At 36.4% G+C, this 24,598-nt stretch overlaps 1 protein-coding gene across 9 annotated transcripts in view; it reads right to left on the reverse strand.

The window, feature by feature from the left end:
* Positions 1 to 6,116: 6,116 nt before the first annotated feature.
* LOC139970621 (synaptosomal-associated protein 25-like) overlaps positions 6,117 to 24,598 on the reverse strand; it is a 147,763-nt gene continuing 129,281 nt past the window's right edge. For 8 of the 9 annotated variants that reach the window (XM_071976473.1, XM_071976470.1, XM_071976471.1 and 5 more), the window contains one exon: positions 6,117 to 9,277. In XM_071976473.1, the coding sequence (XP_071832574.1) occupies positions 9,212 to 9,277 (66 nt within the window). In that variant the 3' untranslated portion in view covers positions 6,117 to 9,211. Of the gene's footprint in view, positions 9,278 to 10,279; positions 15,218 to 24,598 lie in introns of those variants that run through there. The other variant, XM_071976469.1, reaches the window with a different exon arrangement.

Raw genomic sequence — 24,598 nt, forward strand, 5'->3', positions numbered from 1 at the left:
GTTTCAAATATTGGGGGGGACATTTGCTTGGATGCAGGCAAATTACTATCAAAGCGGAGCGCCACCATTGGTTGGCGCGCAGCGTACAAGAAAATTTTTGGCTTTGATAGCCCCCCAGATCACTGGAAATGGCACTTCTCGGGCTTGAAAATGACCAACCAGATGTACACTTTTGCCTGAGAATCAAGTTTTACCTAATAGATTTTTTCTTCATTCATACCTTTTTTCAAGATTGTCACCAGTCACACATCATGTTCGACCTCATTGCATCTCCTGTGGATCATTGCTTTTGTAGGTAATTCTACGTCACGCCCCTTAATACCCGTCAGCCCCACTTTTCAAGGTTTTAAGCCCATTATTTGTTCAGAATTTGAATAATAAATTCACTTCAAAACATACCCATAATGTTGCACAAAATTTAATCTATGGACAACCAATATAGAAAAAAAACCCTCAACCCCTAACAGACCGGTCAAAATTGCACGAGTAGTGGGAAGTATGATGAAGAATGTTGTTCAAAGAATTTTCGAAAATTCAGACACAGTTAAATTATTGGTGTAAAAATATTGAAACCTCTTATAACGGCTACTATAAAACTTCGATATCATAGAAAATACCAAAAAAATATGCTCGAGGGGGAGGGCGGTCTCCACCCTTCACCCCCCCCCCTCCCTTGGCTAAGCACCTGCGGTTAGAAATCTTGTAGGAAACAGGCCAAATGGAAACCCAGAGAACCCATATCGATGTGGATCATATGTGTGCGTGATTGTACGTACTTACACTCATACACAAGATTCCAACCAAATTTCATTACGGATGCGGTCCGTCTAGCTATTCATTTAAAAAAAAAGTAAAAACTACTTTCGGTCATATATATAGTAACAAATTGTGACACGGTTAGACAGGTGCCTTGCGAGGAATTTGCCAAGGGAGGGGCAAAGCTTGTACCCAGACTATCTAAGCGTAGCGCCACCATAAGTTGGCGCGAAGCGCAAAAGAAAATTTTGGCCGAAAATGCCTCCCAGATTGCTGGAAATGGCACTTCCCAGGCCTTTTAAGTTGCATCTAAGCATTTTCTATTTTGAAATAACTAGCGATATCATAAAAAAATACAAAACATATGCTTAAAAAAAAACTATGCCACCAAATATTGGGGGGGATATTAGATACTATATCCCCCCCAACAAAAATATTGGGGGGGGACATGTCCCCCCCGTCCCCCCCATGATCGCCGCCCATGCTTTGTATCACAGACTTTCGATCATCTTCACAATATCTCTCTGACTTAGGCCTAACAGGGTAACTTAATAAGAACTAGGTCTCTGACTAGGCTACTATAGTACTAATATTATACTAAGACCTAGGATACTGCTATACTAGCAATAGTAGGCCTACTAACAGTACCGTAACAGTTAGCTCATGTTCTAACTGACGATCGAAGGAGCACCGAATTGCCATCTTTTTTGTATAATCAATTCAGAAATAATCTCGCTTCCAAAGTCCTATGATATGAAAATAATTGTTTTGTGATAAGACCTATAACGGAGAGGAAGAATTAAGTCGAGAAGGAAACAACCGGTATCACTACTAGTACAGCCTACTACTATATCTAACAGGATTAGTGTGCATACCTTTAGCAATGCATTACCATTATCAGTACAGAAAACTGCTGACCGACCATGAGGCTAAATAAATATACAGGCCACGAGGCAGTTACTTTAAGGACGCTAAGCGACCACGGATGTGGGAGAAGCCCGAAAGGTCTTAAGCCTGGCGCCCACTATGCAGGTGCGTATCCAGGGGGGCGTTGGGGGCGCGCGCCCCCCGGGTAAGAAAAAGAGGAGAGAAAAAAAAGAGAAGAAAAAAGGAAAAAAGGGGGAAAAAGAGGAGGAGGAGAGGAAGGAAGGGAAAAGAAAATGAAGAAAGAGAGAAAAAGGAGAAAAGGAGGGAGTAAAAGAAAAACGCGAAGACATCGGGAAGAGAAAGAGGAACAGTGACATCATTACAGCGCTGAAGGGTAGCCAGTGACGGATCAATGATTTCGTAAATGTGTGACTCACCCTACCCCTTACACCGACAACTCCATTTTTTGATGTTTCCATTTTCCTCTCTCACTAATGATCTATATATATACTATATATGGTCTATCATAACGCGTGTGTAGAATTGTGCTATGAAACCAACTGTGGCTGGTCTCGAACTCGACAGCGTCGTCGGGGAACATGACGATTTTTGGGATGGGGGCGACCGCCCGCCCCCCCCCCCATTCAGCATTTTTTTAAATGATATCGCTAAGTAATTTCAAAATAGAAAGTCTTTAGATGCAACTTACAAGGCCTGGGAAGTGTCATTTCCAGCGATCTGGGAGACATTTTTGGCCAAAATTTGCTTGTACGCTTCGCGCTAACAAATGGTCCTGGGTAGTGCCATTTCCAGCGATCTGGGAGGCATTTTCGGCCAAAATTTTCTTGTACGCTTCGCGCCAACCTATGGTGGCGCTACGCTTAGATAATTTGCCTACAGGCTTCGCCCCTCCCTTGACAAATTCCTCGCTACGCGCCTGTTCGAATTTGTAACGCAAACAGCAGATATCACATCATATCAGTGAGCATGAAAATGGCGTTCCAGGATGAAAAGCCTCAAAACTGTCCGACTTGCCTGAAAAAATAACCAAAAATTTTCGCGCGCGCTCAACGTGTTAATGTCAATATCATATAAGCAAGCCTCGGTTATTACATCGCATGCCATCATGTACCGTACGTTCCGTTAAAATTGCGCAGTATACCGCGGGATGCTAATGTAAACAACGACATGTCTCATGTAGATGTATAAAAAGCATGGAGGTCCAATTATGTCAAAACTCTCTTTTACATTAGTAATGGCGAATTAGGGGCTGCACCCCCGCCGCGCAGTGGCGGAGCGTCCATACGGTCATGGGGGCGGATGCCCCCCTGACGGACTCAAATGGACTGCTGGCGCCTTTTTCAGCTCTTTACCACTTTTTACTTATTCTAGATTATTGACTTTTTTATTGCGCTCTCATCTACTTATTGACATTTCTCACATTTTGTTGGTGTAATTTGGCGATGACACCTTATTCTTCGTTTATCTGCAAATTAGCCAGGCCCGGAAAGGGTCATTTCCGGCGATCTAGGGAGTATCTTTACTCAAAATTTTCTGTACGCTACGCGCCAACCAGTGGTGGCGCTCCGCTTAGATAGTGTCGTAAGCGCCCCTACAGACCATTCTCGCCCCTCCTGACCAATACCCCTAGCTCCGCCACTGCCGCCGCGCCTCCTACGCCTATGTGTGTAGTGTTCGGTTTCGGAAATATCTGCTATTTTTTCATTTCCTTCAACCAAGTTTTATAATAGCCGTTATAAGAGGTTTTAATATTTGTACACTAATAAATTAACTGTGTCTGAAGTTTCGAAAATTTCTGACCAACATTCTGCATCACACTTCCCTCTACTCGTGCAATTTTGACCGGTCTGTTAGGGGTTGAAGGAAGTTTTTCTATATTGGTTGTCCATAGATGAAATTTTGTACAACATTATGGGTATGTTTTGAAGTGAGTTTATTCACGAGAAATGTGAATTTTCAAATTCTGAACAAATATGGGGCTTAAAACCTTGAAAAGTGGGGCTGACGGGTATTGTGGGCCGCGACGTAGAATCACCTACAAAAGCAAAGACCCACAGGAGATGCGATCAGGTCGAACATGATGTGTGCCGGGTTGACAATCTTCAAAAAGGTTATGGATGGAAAAAAAACTATTAGGAAATACTTGGTTCTCAGGCAAAAAGTGTACATCTGGTTGGTCATTTTCAAGCCCGAGAAGTGCCGTTTCCGGTGATCTGGGGGGTATCAAAATAAGAAATTTTCTTGTACGCTGCGCGCCAACCGATGGTGGCGCTCCGCTTAGATAGTAATTCGCGCCCCCCGGGTTTGAAAATCCTGGATACGCGCCTGTAATAATGTAATAGGGTAATGTCTGTCTGAGTACATGTGCAAAGATGATAGGTGTAGGAAATTATTCACAATTTATCGTCTAAAATCGGTAAAATCTTAACTCTAAGTATATCATTTCTACGATCTTGGATCGTTATTTTCGGACGGGTCGATATTATAGTTTTAATTCTCGTCGAAAAACAGGCGCGTAGCGATGAATTTGCCAAGGGAGGGGCGAAACTGTTGGCAAATTATCAGAGCCGTAGAATACGGTATTGCAAACTATCTAAGCGTAGCGCCACCATTAGTTGGCGCGAAGCGTACAAAAAAATGTTGGCTGAAAATGCCTCCCAGATCGCTGGAAATGGCACTTCCCAGGCCTTGTAAGTTGCATCTTAGCATTTTCTCTTTTGAAATTACTAGCGATATCATAAAAACATACACAAAAAATATGCTCAAGGGGGGGGGGGGGGGGGGGGAGCGGCCTGTCCCGAAATTGGGCGTTATCTCAAAATTTCAATGTCGACATAAAAATTCGAAATTTCGTTGGATTATCAACTGTAAACAATGGACAGGTCACTTGATTTTTCCATTGGTCGTAATGTCAGCGACTATGATGTTTGAGCTAGGAGTATGGGTTTTGGGAAATCCGACTCTTTTTTGTCCGGACAGACAATTGTGGTGCAAAAATGCCACCAACCTCCTCCCCCAAGTCATCGACCCTTAGAAATTTCCCCGGGGAGCCTGTATTTAATCTTCAACCCGATGACCAGTGTAGTCAAAATATCGGCTGCGCGGACAGTCATTAAATGAAATGTCAAGAAAAATGATGATAACTTTATAAGAAAACATGAGGTATGTTAACATGACTGAAGGCTCTAAGTTTCTTCATATATTTGTTGGCAAGCACTGCATGGCAAAACAACCCATCGCGCATCCAGCTCAATACTGATGAATGAACGGTGATGGTCAGCGACTGATGAACTATGGGGTGAGGGGGGGGGGAGTTGATGGGGTCCCTCCTGGCTGCCAAAATGAAGGTTGTTAATATTAGGAAGATATGGTGGATATGTGCGAGGAAGCAAAGACAGATAGAATGCTGTTTGTTATTTCTGTTTTCTTTTAATGTTTGATTTCTTTTTAGTTAAATTATCTCATCGAAGTCAAGTCTAGCAAACGCGTGTAGCTGAGAGCATGTTAAATATTAACAAAACTCACTCACAATTATGGATCAGATGAAAACCTTGGGCTCTGATCTGACATAATTCGAAACCAGCAAAGCAGTATACATGGTCAAGTCCTCGGCAGAAGAGGCATATGATATACTACTTCAAACATTACGTAACATTTATTGTACCTTTCAACTCACGTATCCCTCGTTCCATCTGCGTACTGACATAGAAATATGAACTACCAAGAGTAAACTGTTGTACATAATGAACCGAGGGGAGGGGAGGGGGGGGCATGGAAGCATTGTCTTAAAAGGCATAAAGGATGGACTACTGCCACCTGTTGTTTCAACATTTGCTAATCGTTGCTATTTCCTTTTTGTATATATAATGTCCGCCAGTGGCGTAGGAAGGTACTTTTGAGTGGGGGGGCTGAAGACTAATGGCCGGCCTGGGGGAGGGGTCTAAGGGGAGGGGGTGTCCCCCTCCCCTTTGGATTTTTTTTGCATTTCCATGTGGCCTCAGATGCAATTTGGTGCAATATAGCACACTTCAACACCCACTCCATTTTGTGAACTTAATTTTGTATTTTCACCTAGCCTTAGATGCAATTTGGTGCTCCAAATGAGAATTTTTTCTCATTTGGAAATAAAAAAGGGGTTTTCTGACTTGCGAAGCGGGGGGGCGGAATGATACTTCCGCCCCTCCACATTTTTCACTGGGGGGGCTGGCGCCCCCCCCCCAGCCCCCCGGTTCCTACGCCCTTGATGTCCGCTGTCCCAAGTTTCTTGAATCCGTTTTGCTTGGAGCACTTATGTAAAATAAGTTCTACCACATACACATATAGCATAATAAACTTTGTGCAGAATATAATGATAACTGTTAAAGGACAAAATTATAATGTTTTTTTTTAGTTTTAAAAGCTTTGAAGCATAATCAGAAGGGATGATTTGATTGTTAACATCAACAAAAACAAATATAGAAAAACAAGAGGTATTTATTTCACAAATATATATTGATATGTTTTTTTTTTTTCAGGAACAAAAAAACAAATATTACAAGTAATAACCTTTTATGGAAAAGGAATTATTTTGGAAAATACGTTATTTGGATGGAATTACTTATATACATAACAATATGCACATCTCAATTCCAACAAACCCATAGGTCAGTAAACACATGGAATATTAACAATATGTTGGAGTATATACACTGAAACATCCAGAATAGAACACTGGAACAGACTGTACCAAAAACAAAAAGGGGGAGGGGGCATACTTTGTTGTTGAAAGATAGGTTGAGATGTCTAGGGGCGGGGGTGTGGAGCTTTCAAATCACAAAATATGTGAAATGAAAAGAATGATATACCAACGAAAGAAATGATATGCTACACGTTCATTCACCATTTGTTAGAATTCCATGACTTTTCCATGACGAAGTCATTCAACTTCTTGAATAGTTGGTTGACAGTCATGGCATAGGTTCATATGGAATCAGAGGATGTCTCTGGGCAGCATCTCCTCAAACAAGTTAAGGAAAGTATCTTTAAAATTTTGTCTTTGGTGCCCCCTACTTATGCAAATTTTATGAACACTTAGGCCCTTCTTCTCCCCCACCCCCCTCCCCCTCACAAGTTCTGGTGTCTTGTCTGGATAAAGATAAGATTCCTCATCATTTTTAAGACAAACCTGCTGACAAATTTTGAATCTGTAGAAGTGTTAACAAAAAAAAAATGACATAAACAGGTGGCCCAAGACTAAAACTGACTACTGCCACCAGTTCAAGTGAAACAAGAAAAGAATAAATAAATGAAGACATTTTATAACCCTAATTCCATTATATAGGAATACAATATGTAATATAAAAAGATTGACTTGTTATTAAGAGCAATCAACAAGTTGAATGTAAGCCTCCTGTCCCAGAGAAACATGAAACCTACATGTTTCAAATTTATGTCTTTGATATACTTTTAATAAAGTGAAGCAAAAACCAGCAAAAAATGTGAAAAGGATAACCATTTTGACATGAAGATAAACTTACTCCAAAGATTGGGCTAGGGGATGGATAGTTTCATATCTGATTTTTTAAGAAAGGGTAACTGTTGTTCCTGGCGAGGGTCTCTAACGACAATGCGACCATTCTATAAATATGTAAATCCTGAACAGCAAACCAGACAGTAACAGAGTATATGTATCAATGAATTTAATCTGTAAATAAAAATGGCTGTCCCTTATATAACCTCAAATATAGATTTGAACTTTTGATCGTCCAACCACAATATTTTAATTATCTCCCTACGAGGTAAGTCAGTGCCAGTACATAAGTTGACTTTCAGAGTTGAGGTGCTTGAACTTAACGATGTCATCAAAATTAGCAGTACATGACCGTTGCAGAGATATTAAAAAGACTTCTAAAAAGACTGCTAAATTATAGATGGCAAATGTGGGACTACATATAACACATCCCTCATAATGTCACTATTCAAAGATATGGAATTAACCTGTTGACCCTAAACGACCTTGCCAAGATAATTCTTCAGCCCCACTCCCTCCTCCTGTCCCCTCCCCTCTCACCCTCCCCACACACTGAAACCGTGACTTCTTTTATGAAATGAGTTTGCCCTGTCAGCCTTTGTTTGAAAAGGAGAAGAAAAAAATAGAGAAAACGTCCATTCAGATATAACCCCAACGACGGGCAATATTTTTAGCACCTTACATCTCAGTGGGATATTCCATCCAGCACACACTATGTCATTGGCTATAGAGTGACATTCAATTGCACATATACAGAGAGAAAACAACAAAAACAAACATACATATGTTGGTGTAATTGGTGAACAATCATGTCCTTAATTTTAATCAAATCAGTTTTCCTCTGATACTAATATCCAATCTGCTTGCTCTATTGCTGAGTTTGAGAAGTTTACCGATTTTACGCCTTACATTTACAAATGATTGTGTTTTTCCAGCAGGAACTGATCACTGAGACTCAGTAGCTAGGAGTTTTAACATCTTGAACCAATCTTTTTAACCAGCTGCTATTCTAGTTAACACCCAACAGCTCCATATATACTATAGATTTCCAAAAAACAGAACACTATCAATAGAAGTCCAAATAAATAAATCTCCAATTTATGAAAATAAGAGTAGTAAATGATGGGATACCCGACTGAAGGGTATGATCAATTCTTCCCACACCCACCCCCGCCCCTTCCCTCCAGAAGGGGTGAAGGTTGTCCCATGAACCTACTTCCCAAAACTAAACGGAAACTGCTTTACCTGTTTGTTGATAAACTTGCTATAATCTTCCCTTCAGTAAACTTGTATAGAACCTAGATAATTTGAAACCAAACATTAATCTGCACATCCACTTCCTATCTTGACCTGCGTGTTTTGCTGGTACAGAATTTAGCAAAATTACAACTCTGTGGCATTCTACCCAAAAAATAAGTCAGTGAATGAAGAGACCGCAACATTTATTAGCATATTTTACTAGTGAAGTTTCCCCAGGAAAATGTTAAACTTTACATCACATGAAAATAAACAAAACTACAAATTTCAATCAATAATGGAATGAAATAACAATAAATCCAGAAAAGGAAACATCTCTACTTATTCAAACACTTCTCCAGTGTCAAACACAAACGTCAATAGATCAGTTGTTTTTTTTTTTTTTTACGTATCTACAATCAATTGTAAAAGATTAATATTTCTTAACGAACAAATGTGAAATTATTGATTTTTTTTAAACCTGTGATCAATTTCTTTACATATTTAGCCAATTCCTCAGTATTAAACATAAATATCAACTGATCAAAGACTTTTTTTTTTTTACTAATCCATAGTAAATTTTTAATGATACAATATTGCTTAATGAACTCATGTGAAATTATTGTTTCTTTTTATTGTTTTATTCTTTGTCATCATGCATGCATCCGACAGAATGAATCTCTATAAATCGATAGCACGAGTTTCAAAGGAAACACTGAATTTTTTCAAAATTTTTGTTGCACGCCAACCTCTGACAGTTCAAGTTTTCCCCGTCATGCACGGCTAGGACATGAAAAGCTGCGAATACTAGCGAGGACGCCCTCATTTTCTCAGGAATTCCTTCGTTCTCTTGTCAGCTTGTGTTATTCTCTGCTGGTTAGATTCAGCCTGAAGAAAAAGAGATGAACAAACTTTAGTTATTTCTACCAATTATGTAATTTGATTGGCTTATACCCACTCACAACTTAAAATACATTGTTAGTATACTCTTGTCATGTAAATGATGTAAGGGAAGAGAGAGAGAAATAGGAAGCCCAGCAAAATGCAATGTGTAAGCAATCGTTGGTAATTAAAAATTGCAAATTGTTAGATAGCAAAATTGAAAAAAAAATTAAGCAAAAATGTTTTTTTTCAAAAATTTCGTAAAAAAAAAAACAACAAGCAAGAGTTAATAAATTATTAATATTATTATTGTTGAAAATTTTTATTATGTGCATGTGTTCTCAATGAGCATAGAAAATGGATTATGAATGAATCAATACTAAGCTAAGAAAAACATTACCTCATGAGAATGAAAATATGATATGCCTATATACTAATTCAGAAAATAACTAAAATGGAGAATGACTGGTAGAGAGGGGGAAAATGGGGGGGGGCAAATGCTCGAGATAAATGGGTCAAGAAGAAACAACAATGGTGCAACTCACCTCCATGCACAGAGAACAACACAGCAACTTACCCAGAAAATTCTCAATGAAAGAGGACTCACACACAAAGAGGGCTCTCAGCGTGTGTGTGTGTGTGTGTGGAAGGGGTCGGATCGAGCCCTAGCTGGGGATGAGGTTCTTGACTAGGAATTTTGGCTCGGGTTGGTTGAAGACAGATAACAGCAAACGAAGGAGCTGGGACAAGCAGGAGGGATTGCATGAGTATGGTTAACCCTACCCTAAAGTTCTTTTCATCAAAACTTGGTGAAAAAATGCTACTTTGTACAGCCGTAAAAAAAAAAAAATTGTTTTTCTTTCAAACTAGAAAGATTTTCCAAAGAGGAAACACATTTATTTCATCAACCCAGCACGTGAATTGTAGAGTTAATATTACCAACCGACTAACGACGGTTGAAACAACACGGAGAGAAAGAGAAATAAAAAAAAACGAGAGAGGCATGTTATAATAATTATTATTATTTTTTTGTATTTTTTTTGGGTATAATTTGTACATGAGTAGCCATTATTTTTTATTGCATAAAAACTTGAGAACACACAAGAAAGAATATGTAACCTGTAAAGAATACAAATTTCAACATGACATTAAAATTAATTCCTTCCCAAGTCTCTATTGGAACCTTTGAGAGAAAAAAATGGACACTAAAGTAATAAATATAATATTTCCCCTCGCTACTACATCCAGTGGGTGACTCATTGTACATATTTTAAATGGCTAAAGGTCAACAACAAAATATTTTCACTAATACTTCAACTTTCAACTAATTTTCATAGGTAATAACTTTCTGAAATCTTTCATGTATAAATGAAATTAACGTTTTTTTCTCTTTTTCAGTCAAAAACAACAACAAATATGAAGAATTTGTATTAGATTTTAATACAATAAAATTTGTGTGAAAAAAATTCTCCACATGTTTTTTCCAAAATCATCTCATTCTCGCGTGGGGATTGAGTCGATCCTTTATCATTCATACAATTAACGAGTTATTCTAAATTAAGACATTGAGACATAATCAACTTGTAACGAAGAAGTACCGTTGTCCAGATAATGCTATTGTGACACCTTGTGAACATGCAGAATGAAACCCATTCGGACCTGTTTTGTTATTTTCAGACACCAAACAGACCAAGCTAGCAGTCAATATGGTGGAATCATACCACTTGAACTGCAAAAAGGTCTTACGGTGATCCAACGAGCATAACCGTCCGTTGACCAAACATGAAACGGACGATTTAACTCCACATCAAGTGTAAGTTCTAAATTAAGATTTTGTACCATCTGTACACCAAATTTGTTTAGCCTTTTTTTTTTATTACAATCTTGTGTCAAGTACACTACAGAAATTCCTGTCACGCTTTAATATCTAAAGAAATGATTAAACCGACCAATGAAGATGTATAAAGTCATTTAGCATGTGACCATACTGACGTTCATCTCTGTATCAAGTTTTATCAAGTCATATCAAGTTTATATAATATTGCTGCTAGCTTTTAATTATATTATCATCCTATTGAATATGCATGAACTCCATAACTATTTTTAAGAATTAAAGCAAGTCACTCTCCATCTGCCCACTGAGCGGCATATTCTAGCAATTTTATTTATCCAAAACCTAGTCACCGATTATAGTTGCTATGGGGAGACACAGAGCGACTTAAATTCTCAATTTTAGCAACACTGTGACTAAATGGTTTCTAAGAAATGACAGGATTCTTCTTGATATTAGAAAGAATTTTTCTGGTCAATTCCTCCACCCCCCTCCCCACAAGTTGTGTCCCACTCATATTGTATTCCTAATGAGACAAACGCTTGTGTTTTCTTGACCATGCATACTGAAGACTAATTTTCCCATCCAACCTAAATCTATGGAATAATAGAAGTTAAACTCTGTGCTGGATGGAAACGCAATTTGGTTATGTACAAGATGTCACCTTCGAATGGAATGGCTAAGGAGTTGTGGTGTTGGCACACACGTTGACACAGAGGTTGATCTACAACATGTTGCCATATACATACAAAACGCAATGCTCAAAACAAAATTCAACTGCAGTATATAATAATAATAATCATAATAATAATAATAATAATGAAAAGGCTAATTATTAAAACTTATAAGACACTAAAAGTATATATATTTAAACATTTTGCGGTGTAAACGAATTTCGACATCGATACGGCAAACGTCGTTCACCCAGTCGGCAGTGAATACCATCTTTGAGATATTCTATCATTCTATATATATATATATATATATATATATATATATATACCTGCAGAAGGAGACTGCTTAACCGCATCAAGAGTGAATGTCTTACACACTGTGATTTTAAATGTATTTCACACAACACAGAAAGTCAGGTTTTTTTTTCAGGTTTTTTTGTTGGCACCGTCCCTAAAAACGACTCTAATAACACATGGGACAAATTAGAAAACAACTTCCTACAACGGCAAGAACCTCTATTTACATATGTAAGTACACAACGTTGATGCATATTACTTTTTGAATATGACTGATATAGATTAATATATTCCACTATTCATTGCACTGTTTTTTTGTCACGTGCCATATATAAATATTTTAATGACCACACAAATGAATACATTGTTTTCTCTAAAATCTACCTATATTTTTCAAACGTTTTACTTTTGACTTTTGACCTCTACAATACATCCCCACCATCCGATTTATTGGCAATACTATTTCGATACACAAACTGACTACGATTTGGCTCTTCTATGAAGGAGGAAAAAAGGAGGAAATCAAAGTTTTGAACCAGCGAGTTGAAACTTAACTTTAAATTCTGACGTCTACCTATGCATGTTCCCATATGACAAAGTTTAAGACTTAGCTATTTGCGTCAACAAATATTGCTATAAACAGAAAACATAAAAGTATGCAAACTCAAAATGAAACCATACATTACAAAGAATTAGTGTTTGCATAAATTTTCACAGAAGTTTGTCCAGTGTGCAATTGAAACCCCCCCCCCCCCTCCACAAACAAAAAAATTAAGGAAAAAAAACCAAAGAACAAGTTTGTATTTTTTTTTCACACCGATTTTTAAACAGTACGAGTATAATGAAAGACAGATAAACGTAGAAGCAACAGTCTCTCTCTATCTGCCAATCTACTCCCGTACGTTCGCATCAAAACACCAGTCACCCAGAGATGATATATTCCATTCATGCATATTCATTCAACGGAGAATGTAACGTTTGTCAAATACTTTTAATTATAACCCTTTCTGGTTTTTAACACTGCCTCTCCCAACCCAATTTTTTTATCATTTCCCAAAAGTGTTCATGAGAAAAACATACAGTCAATGACCTTGTGTGGTGGATTGGTTTCCATATGGCAATTTGAATATTGAGACCTAAACATTTATTATCCCTCCTCCATTTCGGTTCTTGAGCTTATAGTTCTCTCACCTGACATTTGGTAATAATGTCGACCTACTTTCTCCTTTTAAAGTTTCAAAGTCACACCATACCTCTCATCCCTACGTCAAAAATGGAGCGGGCCATTTTGAGTTAGATGCAAAACACACGTATGCTGTATTATTCATCGCAGAATATTCAGCTGTTACTGGGACTTACCGTTATGAAAGTTGATGATGATAAATACCACTCATGAATCTCTTAATTTTTATAGAAGGATCTTTGCAGAAGGAAAATTTCTTTTCAAAAGTAATATTTTAAATTTTCACTAATGCTAGATAGCCTGCTCGATATTTTCAACCCATTTATCATCCCCTGCTTAAAAAGTTGTACAAGTTTACAACACTCAACTCAACTCACAACCGGGAAAAAGCTAACATTTGAGCACGTACTACAACCACGACTTGGGGGAGGGGGGGGGGCAGATTCATAGCACATGAGACAAAAGGTATATTTGGTACCTGTCTTCAACTTGGTGGTGAAATTTCAAGGGATATGTTTGATGAAGGTGGCTTAAACAAGAGCAACATAGGGATGAGAGTGGTGGGGTGGGTGGGGAGGAGGGGGAGAGGGTCAGGTGGAATGGTAAGTGCTGGAATGAATTTTGGAATCTCTTGTGACCGACAAGTCTGAAAAAGTCATCAAAATCTTGCCGTGTAAGTTTATATAATATTTTTTATTTTTTATTTTAGTTCCTATAATTTCTATCATAACATTAATGATCGATCAAAGGTCATATTTGGTTGTTATATTTTCTGGTTTACGATAGAAGAAGGAATTTTAAATATGATTATTCGCTGAATATTATCCGCTATAACCAAGCTCGGAGAAAAGCAGGATACCATAACGCAGTGTCATGTTAGAATGTGATACAATGTAAGGCTACATTAATAATACCTGTTACATACATGTACCATCTCTGATGCAATTTAAGTGGTTTATTAAAAACGACATACATATGGAAAAGTTTCTCTTGATGTTGACACCACTGGGAATGCATGTACCACCTTGAATGAAGTACGATATGATCGAATGATAACCACATATATTATGAATGATGGTTCATATCTATGCTATTATGGATGGTTTGAGAATGTTGAGGATGGCTTACTACTGCAAATGGATATCCAATGTTGTGAATGGTACTGTATATATATATATATATTTTGATTGGCAGGCTATACCATTATGGTATGGTGAATTCTATGAAAACGTTACACCATGCATTGTGCTCGGTATGTGACTATAGCATGGTGAATTGCATGAGAATTTGGTGCCGTACTACTTTGAACGGCTATAGTCGTACAAATATCTGAGTGTATTCCACTTGACTTATTGTTCTTCCAAACTCAAAGAAAATCATAGAAAATTTTACCATCAAACAATTTTCATTTCATTCAGAGCTTTTCATTGAACCTATCATTTTCGAGTAGATCCAAATTGTTGGATATGATATGATTGATAGGTTTGAACAGAAAAACATTTTTAGTGAAAAAAAAAAAAAAAAAAAAAAAAAAAAATCCCCAGGAATGTAACTGCGTGTTAGCAAAGGTTGATAAATTAATTTAGAAAGAGTATTAATAAGCCAAAAATTAAAAAAAAATATTAAAAAAAGTGAAAATTACCCAAACCAGAACAAAAGTCTCAAACTATGAGCAGCAAAAGATGAATAAATCAACTTAACACCAGATAAAAAGGAAAAATATATATATGTATATATTTATTATTAGGCCAATTGTGCTGATATTATGAGGCAAAAAAATTTCTTGAAGCATGGAGCGTATTAGGATGGTGGATCACAGCGGGCGATGCACAGACCAGGAGGATAAATTGTGAAGAGGACCGAGCCATGACTGCCAACAATTAGTAAAATAATGTTTATTTTCTGAGAATATCAGTAGCCTTCTTGTTAGCCTCGCCAATGCGGTCGTCGTTGAGACGAGCCTGTGGGTAACAAGGAAGGTGCATGGGTAATGGAGTTAAGGTGACAAGCTGGTGAAAAAAACCCTATAGGTATTTAAGGTTAGACCAGCAGAGAGAAGAACAAAAAATATGAAGGAATTGAACAAACAACGATGTCTGTGACACACATTATTAAATCATATCCCAATGAGGTAGTCAGAGTAAAAAATGACTACAAAATCTGACTCTTTAAGGAAACTGACTCTTATTTTTGAAACGTCTGAATCCAAACTCAAATGATTAATGTGTCTGTATAAGCAGTCCTTGAGTGATTGATACTTTAGGCCTGGGCCAATCACTGGTTCCATAAACTGGAACCACATCCAACGGGTGGGTCTCTGTCTGAATGATGTCACTGGTTCACCACTCGGAGTATGTACATACACACAACAATATATATAATAGGACTATGTGTGTATACAAATGTGTTGTGACTCAGTGTGGTTCTTAGTGAAATTCCAAACATACAAACTTCATGTTTATTCATGAACGCATAATCGGTATCTACAGTATGATAGTCTATATCCAGTCATTAACATCACACCATTAATATGGAAATTAGGTATATATTACAGTGACTGAAGTCCACTGCTTTAATATAAACACAAAAATAACTGGAAGCTTCTTGTCTCTTAGTACAAAAACACGACCTCGACTAAACAGTGCAGAAATGTTTCCTATTCAAGATATGTGCTACATTGTATGAAAAGGGGATTTCCTTTTATCTGCTTTCCGTAATATAGCTAGATAAAATCTATCACAAGCTATCAAATATGCTGCCATCACCAGTGTATAATTACCACGGTCTTCAGCTCTGCATATTAATGTGAGAAGCAACAGCTGCAGCTGAACTTTAGGCCGACTCGACATTTCAGCTCTCTGCATGCCATGAAGTTATTAAATTTTTGAAGACATTTTTTGCAGTCGGCATATATATATACTTATGAATATTTCAGAGAGTCGGGCAACTTGGATTATTAACTTCTCGTATTAAATTATGATGAACGCATGCATAACATAACGGTTTGTATCCATTCAAAATTCACTATGGAATGTCTAGTTTTTTGGAAAGGGACTTTTAAGACTGAATTAAATTCAACATTTAGAATCCACACGGTTCAGATTTAGAGCGACTTTGGTTTCCACTCTTGAAAATGCAGTAAACAATCGTTAGCTTGTTTACAACATCACTGATACATAGATTCGATTGAGTTTGATAGATTCAGTAACTCTTGGTATTACACGTACACGTGATTGATACTATAAGATGACGATGTTATAATCGAGGGGGGACTGAACAACCATGACCTTCCTGGTAGACTTCCGTCCCACATATTTAATAATACTGGAAGAATCATGGGAGTATGCCTTTTTTGATCGATTGACAATAACTGGTGATATTCTGTTCTAAATGGCAAAGGTTTAATTTGTAATGTCAAAGTGTCTGCTTTCAAGCATAGGATATTATTCACTATGGTTGTAAAGAGGAATTTATTCTGTTCCGAAATTTCAGTCAGATAATTGATTAACAAATCCATAGTATCTCCACTTGTTAATCCTCTCCCCTACCCCCCCCCCCCCCCCACCCCCACCAAACCCCAGCTCAATTGCAGAGGTACGTCTGATTCCACAAATGTGGTAACACAAAGATAGGGAATTTATTAGAAATTAGCATATATTTTTTAGCATATCTATGCTACAGTTGTTATAAATTAGCATATATTTATTAGCATATCTATGCTACAGTTGTTCGCAATGAATTTACCTGTTCTGATTGATTATAGCTTTTCAAAATTGAACCTAAGATTCTACAAATATAACAACAACGAAAAAATTGAACATTTTAAACAATAAAAACAATCCATTTACAGAAGTTGGAGGGTGGGAAGAAGGTTAATTGATAAAAAATTATTTGAGATCGATCAAATAGGTGACTAAAACAGAGAGGTTTACATCTACAAATGTCTGAGTCACAGAGGTGATTAACAGCAAACTGGTTGTTGTTATTTACAAAGACTTAATACCAAACTTTGTGACTTTGTGAAGAAAACAAAGGAAACAAAACATTTCTAGGATATCGTTAATGTTAACGAGTTTCAGACACTCAATCTGTAGGATTGATTGTGATCCAGATAATAAAACTAGCAGTTGACATGACAGGATTATTATATAAAACACTTTTGTATGCACTAGGCACCCAACCCAGATATAAAATGTAATATAGTTGCTCTACACAGCTAGGATTCAGCAAAAAACTGACATATGTATACAATCATAAAATAGTTTATACACTAGTTGTCATAAAATGAATTATATTGCCCAAACATTTATCATTCAACTTTGTTTTATCCTTCATGCTATAAAGAAAGAACAAATAATATAATGCGACTAATAACTGCAAAGCTCAAGAAAAATCTACTTTGGAAGAATAAACGCAACTGTTTTATGATAAACAGTGGATTATTAAACCTTACAGTGTAAAAACCAACTACTTATCATGGTGTGTCCTCTAAGAATAATCTCAAATATTCTTGCCACTAAAAACAAATATAAAAACAATTATGCACGGGGGAAAGACATATTTCTATCAGAGCAGGCAAAGCTTCTATTAAAGTCTACAATATCCTGATTTATTATATACACTATACCACTACAGGCAATCCTAATTGTCTTACAGACAATATCACTAAATTTAAAAAGCTACTGTACGTAACCAGTTTCTTGGAGATCACATTTTGAGGGAGATTCGATGTAATAACAAAAATCCTGAAACTTCAAAACCTTCTGAACATAACCGGCGCGGACAAACGATAACATTTCCAGTTTTTTTTTTGCAATCTTGAACCCGACCTCCAAACGAGGATGACACACGGGCTACCAACAATTAGCTGTGACATTCGTTATCTGGATTGAATTTTTTTTTTTTTTTTTGTCTCAACTTGTACACATCCTCGGGAAGCAAAGCTATAGGATGAATTATCATATAGTAATACATAATTTATTGCATACCAGAGGGAGGATACTTCAGATGATGTGTTACTATGGCAACACAGTATTACATACCTGAAGAGATAGGTAGCTTAAGTTGACCTGTATGTTACAGCATCAGCAGTAGTCAAATTAGAAGGGGGGGGGGTGGGGGGAGAAAAGAGGGGGCTTTTCACAGAGGACTATTGGAGTAGCAAAGTATACCATGTGAATGGAAGATTATAATAGGTACAACTCAAGTAATAGCATATTTTTGTCAACTTTCTAAACAAAGAATGTCTCACAATTTAAACCAGAGAGAGACAATCTAAGGATTGCAACAGTTCTGAGTGAGAAATAATTTATTCCTTCTACATGTTGGTTCTTCAAATCTTTATTATTAATTTGTTAATTTTTAGACAAGCATGAAAATTCATGATTTCGATCATATTACCACATGAATAATCATTAGAAAGCACATTTTTGGAAACCAATTATCACCATCCCCCTGGGAAATATCCCTAGGAATGTTTCACAATGCAAAAGATATTATCACATCCCTCTGTTCATGGAAATGCATTTTATGTGTTATATATCCTTAACATTAAGCTTATTTTTTCGTTTGTAATTTACTGAATCATAGAAACAGAAGACAACAAATCAGGTAAAAACTTCCTTTTTCCTTTGTTTTAGGTATGAATTTATGACAATTGACAATTAATACTCACTTCTTATCTTTCCTTTTTGGAAATCATTACTCTCTATAGCTACACTAAAAAGTGTTAGTCTTAAGTTGATCAGAAACCATTTAACATACTGTTTGGGTTTACAACGTCCCACGAAGCACTCAATTACCGACAATCCACTATGAAACCACAAACACATAGGAAAAGCTTGTCCTATGAATTAACACACAATTAGGCACATCTTGTCCTATCAAAACACTAACACATCTACATAGGTACATCTTGTCCTCTGAAATCAAACACACATAGGCACATCTTTTCCTATGAGATCACCACACATAGGCACATCTTTTTTTTATGAAATCAAACACATAGGCAAAGCTTGTCCCATGAATTCAGACACATAGGCACATCTTGTCCTACGAGATCACCACACATAGGCACATCTTTTCCTATGAGATCACCACACATAGGCACATCTTTTCCTATGAAATCAAACACATAGGCAAATCTTGTCCTATGAAATCACACACAGATAGGGACATGTTATCATTGAATTGATTCATACCTAAATTTGACTTGGTAGCCTCACATACAGCATTTAACCTACTTTTGGTTCACATAGGGCCTATAGCTAGTAATCATTTACGATTCACTTCTTTTCTCCAAACACACTGAACTCATTTAGCTATTAACATCATCTCTATCACATTTGTACAAACCAAGTCAGTGCAGTCCTTTTCTACTCAAGCCTATATTCCTCCATAGTTTAAGGGAGACTATACAAACATTAGAATGAAACTTCCCATTTTGAGAAAAAAAAAAGGAGGAAAAATAGTGCATCATTTTATCCTGTTGTCAGACAATTTATTGATTTAAACTTCCCAGCCAAGCATCCTAATTCTCTTCCGGTTGCTCACATCCGAGTCTAACCATTCTGTTTTTGTTTTCATATTCCTTCTTTTTTTTTTATTCCCTCTATATTTTTTTCCTTCACATTTTCCAGCGACGAGTCTGCGAGCAAGGTTTTGTCTTTCACTTTTCGGTTAATTCTTCTTATTTATTCGTTACAATTGAAAAGTAAAAAAAATATGCGATGACTTGTTTCCTTTGGCTGCAAATTGTTTTTTTTTTTCTTGTTTTGTTTTCTCCAAATGTCTTCTTCCTTCCCTGAAGGCTTTTTTAAAACCACAGCATGAACCAGCTGTTTCGGTGTTTACACAGCAGATTTATCTTGATTTAGAAAAGATCAGCAAAAAAATATCTCAAAGCGAACCTCAATCTTCATCATTTGCATGATTGACAACATCATACGATCACTGCCATCAGCATTTACCGCCGTGCGCGTGACAATGTTCCTTGTTTTTCTTTTCATATGTTTTCAGTTTTTTTTTCTCTTAAATTCTACACTTTATTTTCCGTTCTTTTCTTTCTGCATTCGTCTATGAAAGTCATGAGGTTTCTCTGTCTACAAATAATAACATAATTACGCACTGGACATCAGTTAAAAAACAAAAGAAGATCAAATGTAAGTCACAATAGGTAATTCTGACAAATGTTTTTAGACAGGATCACAAGAAAACTGAATCCAAAATGGTGCTTTGAAGAAAAGAAGTCATGATTTATTTATCTTAACATTATGAAGACTATTGCAGGAAAAGGTTACTGGGCTGACAAGATCATTATTACCAATTCAATACAAGTTTAGGTTTTTTTTTTCCTTATTACAAAGAAAGAGAAGACAAAAAACTCTAGTAAAAAACAGAAAACAGTGTGTACAGGGGGACAAAACCGATAAGAAACAGAAACAAGAATGACATGCAAACATTAATTATACCATCTCAATAACTTAGTTGAGAAGCTCTGAGGCTTTACTGTTGGCAGCCTCTAGTCGTTCCACATTGGAATTTCCCTATAGTGAGAATATGCACGGTTGGGTCAAGGGTCAAATGCAGAAGTGGTGGGCGGGCGAGGAGGGGGGGGGGGTAATGTTGCAGCAAAAGTCAGGGAATGGGAAATGCAATGATAAGGTGAATGATAAGGTGGGGGGAGGTGGGAAGGGGGGGTTTGATGAAAGAAAGAAAAATGTAATTAATTAAATATGCAAAAATCAAATGTATAAAGTAATGCAAAATGAACAAAGAATGCGATCCAAATTAAAGAAAACAAAAGAGATAAAAATACACAAAATAATTGATTATATAATGACCTCTCTCTTGTTGTTATTGTTATTATATATCTTTTTATACTTCTGTATACATTTCTGTGGTTCTCTTGAAGTTTGTCAAAATGCTTTGGAGATTATTTGCATCAAATTCAGCTTTTCCACAGATATTGGAGACTTAATAGTTGTTGACAATGTTTAGGAATATCAGATTTAAAATAAAAGCAGACAAAATCCATCTGATTCTTCTTCATATTTTTCCTGTTTCTTTTTTTTTGTAACTAATGGCAGAAAAAGAGTGGGCACATATGATGCCATAAAAATACAGTTCTAGCAAAGAACACCTAAGCCAAAAGCTCTTCAGAGTAAGCTATCTTATTGTCCAAACAGTCACTTTCTATAAAAACATGTCAACCAATTTCCCAGAAATATTACCATAATGTATCTCAATTTCTTGCGTTGTTTATTCAAATATTCTAAAAGTGTATTCGTGTATCATTCTCCTTGTAAAATTATATCCAGTAAAACAGAGATAAAAAAAAAAACATATTGTAAAGTTGAAAATGCAAGAAATAAACCAAATCAGTCAATCGGTGATCTTTTGTGATTCCATTAATTATTCAAAACTAAGACTAAAATCTGGGTTCCCTCGAAAAAAAAAAAAAACTGCCGTTATCTTACTGATATCGAAACCAATCTCTCCATACCAATCCAAAAAAATTAAAGTAAGCCCTACGTCTTCAAATTCACCAATAGGGAGACAAACGAAACAGAATTTTTAATCAATTTCTCTTGATGTTCTGATGTTATGCCACAAGAAACTATAATCTAGAGAGAACACAATAAAATTATACAATCACACTAAGTAACTTGTATGCAATAGCTAGGACAGGAATTAAATAAACAGCCTGCTTACATCATGTCATCAAATTCTTCTGATAAATACGGAATGAAATCTGAACGATAACGAAAAACAACCTTCAAGGTTTGTAAATTGAACAGCTGTAATTCCCTCCCATCATAATTTGTTAACAGCATTAACTATGACACATGAAAGTTTTCAGCTCAAAATGACAGAAAACGCAGATTTTAAGCAATTATTCTAGATTATTAGATTTATTAGATTTACCTCTTTTCTGATATATATATATATGTCAAAAATCACGTTTGCAGACTATTTCTGCAATATATTTCTGGATGTGCAGCTAAACTGTGCTGGATCTCGCATAATTTGACTATAGACCATCTGGAAGTTCTTCGAGAGCGACTCACATTAAATGAGGCCTCTGAAATGCTAATCATAGCCAGCTTGAACTAGTTTATTATATGCAGGTGTCTGTTTACAACCATAAATCACAAGATGAGGACCTAAAAGTAGTCTTGTGAATATGTTTTAGGGGCTTTCCTCTTTACGAACAAATCAAGCAAAACACAGAGAGAGAGAGAGAGAGAGGGTGAGAACCTAAGTCTCTTCTTTCTTCAAGTATCATGCTCAAAGCATTTATGTCACTATGTCAGCGTTGAAGTAGTGGTATACAACTCTACGCTATCATAAAATAATTAAAATTGACAGAGAATAATATGTCTTGTTGAATTCCTTAAATCACAATTTACAGAAAGGCCTGAGCAGAGAAATCCATATAGTATATAAATAAGTATATTACCTGGGACAAAAATAACCGAAGAGCAATCATGTGAAGCAGTATGGCTTGATAAATCTTATGCAAAAAGTTGTTGTTAAGATAGAAACTGAGTTCACAATCCTTCAAAAGAATACCCAAAAGGAAAAGAACAAAACCCTGTGTTGTTCGATACAGTAACACCAAGCACTGGATTCGATCCCTATAATGAAACATCAACGTCGTTCCACATCCAGCACACCATTATAACACCTAAATTCAGAGATCTTTGCAACATATTTGTGCCTTTTTTTTGGGGGGGGGGGGATGTTCAAATAGACAGAAATTTTGTAAAAATTTCCAAAATTTTGCAATATTAGAGCAAGACTTCATTAATGAGCCTACAAAATTTTTCATACCAGATGTAAATAATCACAGCGGTTAGCCTAATTTGCATATAAGCATCAGGGCAGGGTCGTTATTTTCAGGGAGTAGTTATTATGGCTAACTTGAAGAAAAATTGCTCATTTCAGGATGCAAAAAAAAAATAAAAAAATTCAAGAGCCCCTTGTACAAAACTTTGCAATTGTGACTTGAGCAATAAAACGTGGAAAAATTGTTCACATGCGCAAAATAAATAACTTGACCTGAGTGATGAAAGATCTGCCAAAATGTTATGTGAAATTCTTTTTTGTTCAAGAAACTTGAGTAAATCCAATACATCCAGATGCTTTAAGGGTATTAGTGAAGTCATCCAACCCAAAATAATCTCAATAAATCCCAAGTTTTTTCTTCTCTTTTTGTCAGACCATAAAGCTATACCAACACGCTTTAACAGATGTTTTTGTTTCTAATAAACTTTTAAATATCATCACAGCCGTAATTCCCTCCCATCTATTCCCTCCGTCTCTCTCATTCCATGTCACAGAAAAAAGTAAAAACAATGTGTTTTTCTTTGAGCTTTTAGTAGTAATTAAAATCAATACCTACTTATGACCACATTGATCCCGACAACTAAACATCTGATTCTACAACCACAATTTTGGGAGGCGAGAGAGCGGCGAACGAGGCGACGAAAGGGGGTAAAATCTATCTGACGGAGGACAAATCCCTCGTAGCGAGATGTCACTCGCATCGCAAACCCGAAGCCTTTCGAGATTTTATACAATTTGAAGTGCCAATAGAATGGCGAGTTGGTCAACTTTCTTTAATTTAATTACATAGGCTTCACACCGTCGAGTGTATGTAGCCTTGCGGTCTCTCTATGTTTATAATGTTAATCTTGTAAGGCTTGAGAACTTTTAACAATGATGCAGACATATATATGTATATATGTATGTATATATATACAAACAGACCTTGAAAGCCATGAGTCACTTACAGACACTCTAAAAATCCAAAATGACAGCTCGTGTTATAACCAATTCAATATAACCAATCTGTGATTGAATAATTTGATTCTAATATAATTACCATAGCCATTCGTAATATTGATATAACATCGTTCTTTTGTTTTTCTTTCGTGTATAAATTGCTGTGGGAATCTTGTGAAGCAAAGATTGTGTGAAAAATGTTGTACTGACAACAAAACTACTATGTTGTCAATTAGGAACAAATATAATCACCATTTTTTGTTTCTTTTTTTCAAGTTATGATGAGATGTATTATCAGACAATCGGATAGACAATAGGCATTGAGAAGTACCGGTATGTATTCTCGTTAAAAAGAATAATTCCTTCATCATGAGATCGAAAATGAAACCATATCATGCATTCTACAGCAATCACATTCTAGAATGAAGTTGTAATGCAGAAAAGTTGCAAAAGGGAGATCTGTACGTTTTGAGAAAACACAACTAGTTTACAACCAACATAACTAGTTTACAACCAACTTAACTAGAAAACAACCAACATGACTAGTTTTAGAA

This window comes from Apostichopus japonicus, chromosome 8, assembly GCF_037975245.1.
Source record: "Apostichopus japonicus isolate 1M-3 chromosome 8, ASM3797524v1, whole genome shotgun sequence".
In the NCBI taxonomy this organism is placed as follows: domain Eukaryota; kingdom Metazoa; phylum Echinodermata; class Holothuroidea; order Aspidochirotida; family Stichopodidae; genus Apostichopus; species Apostichopus japonicus.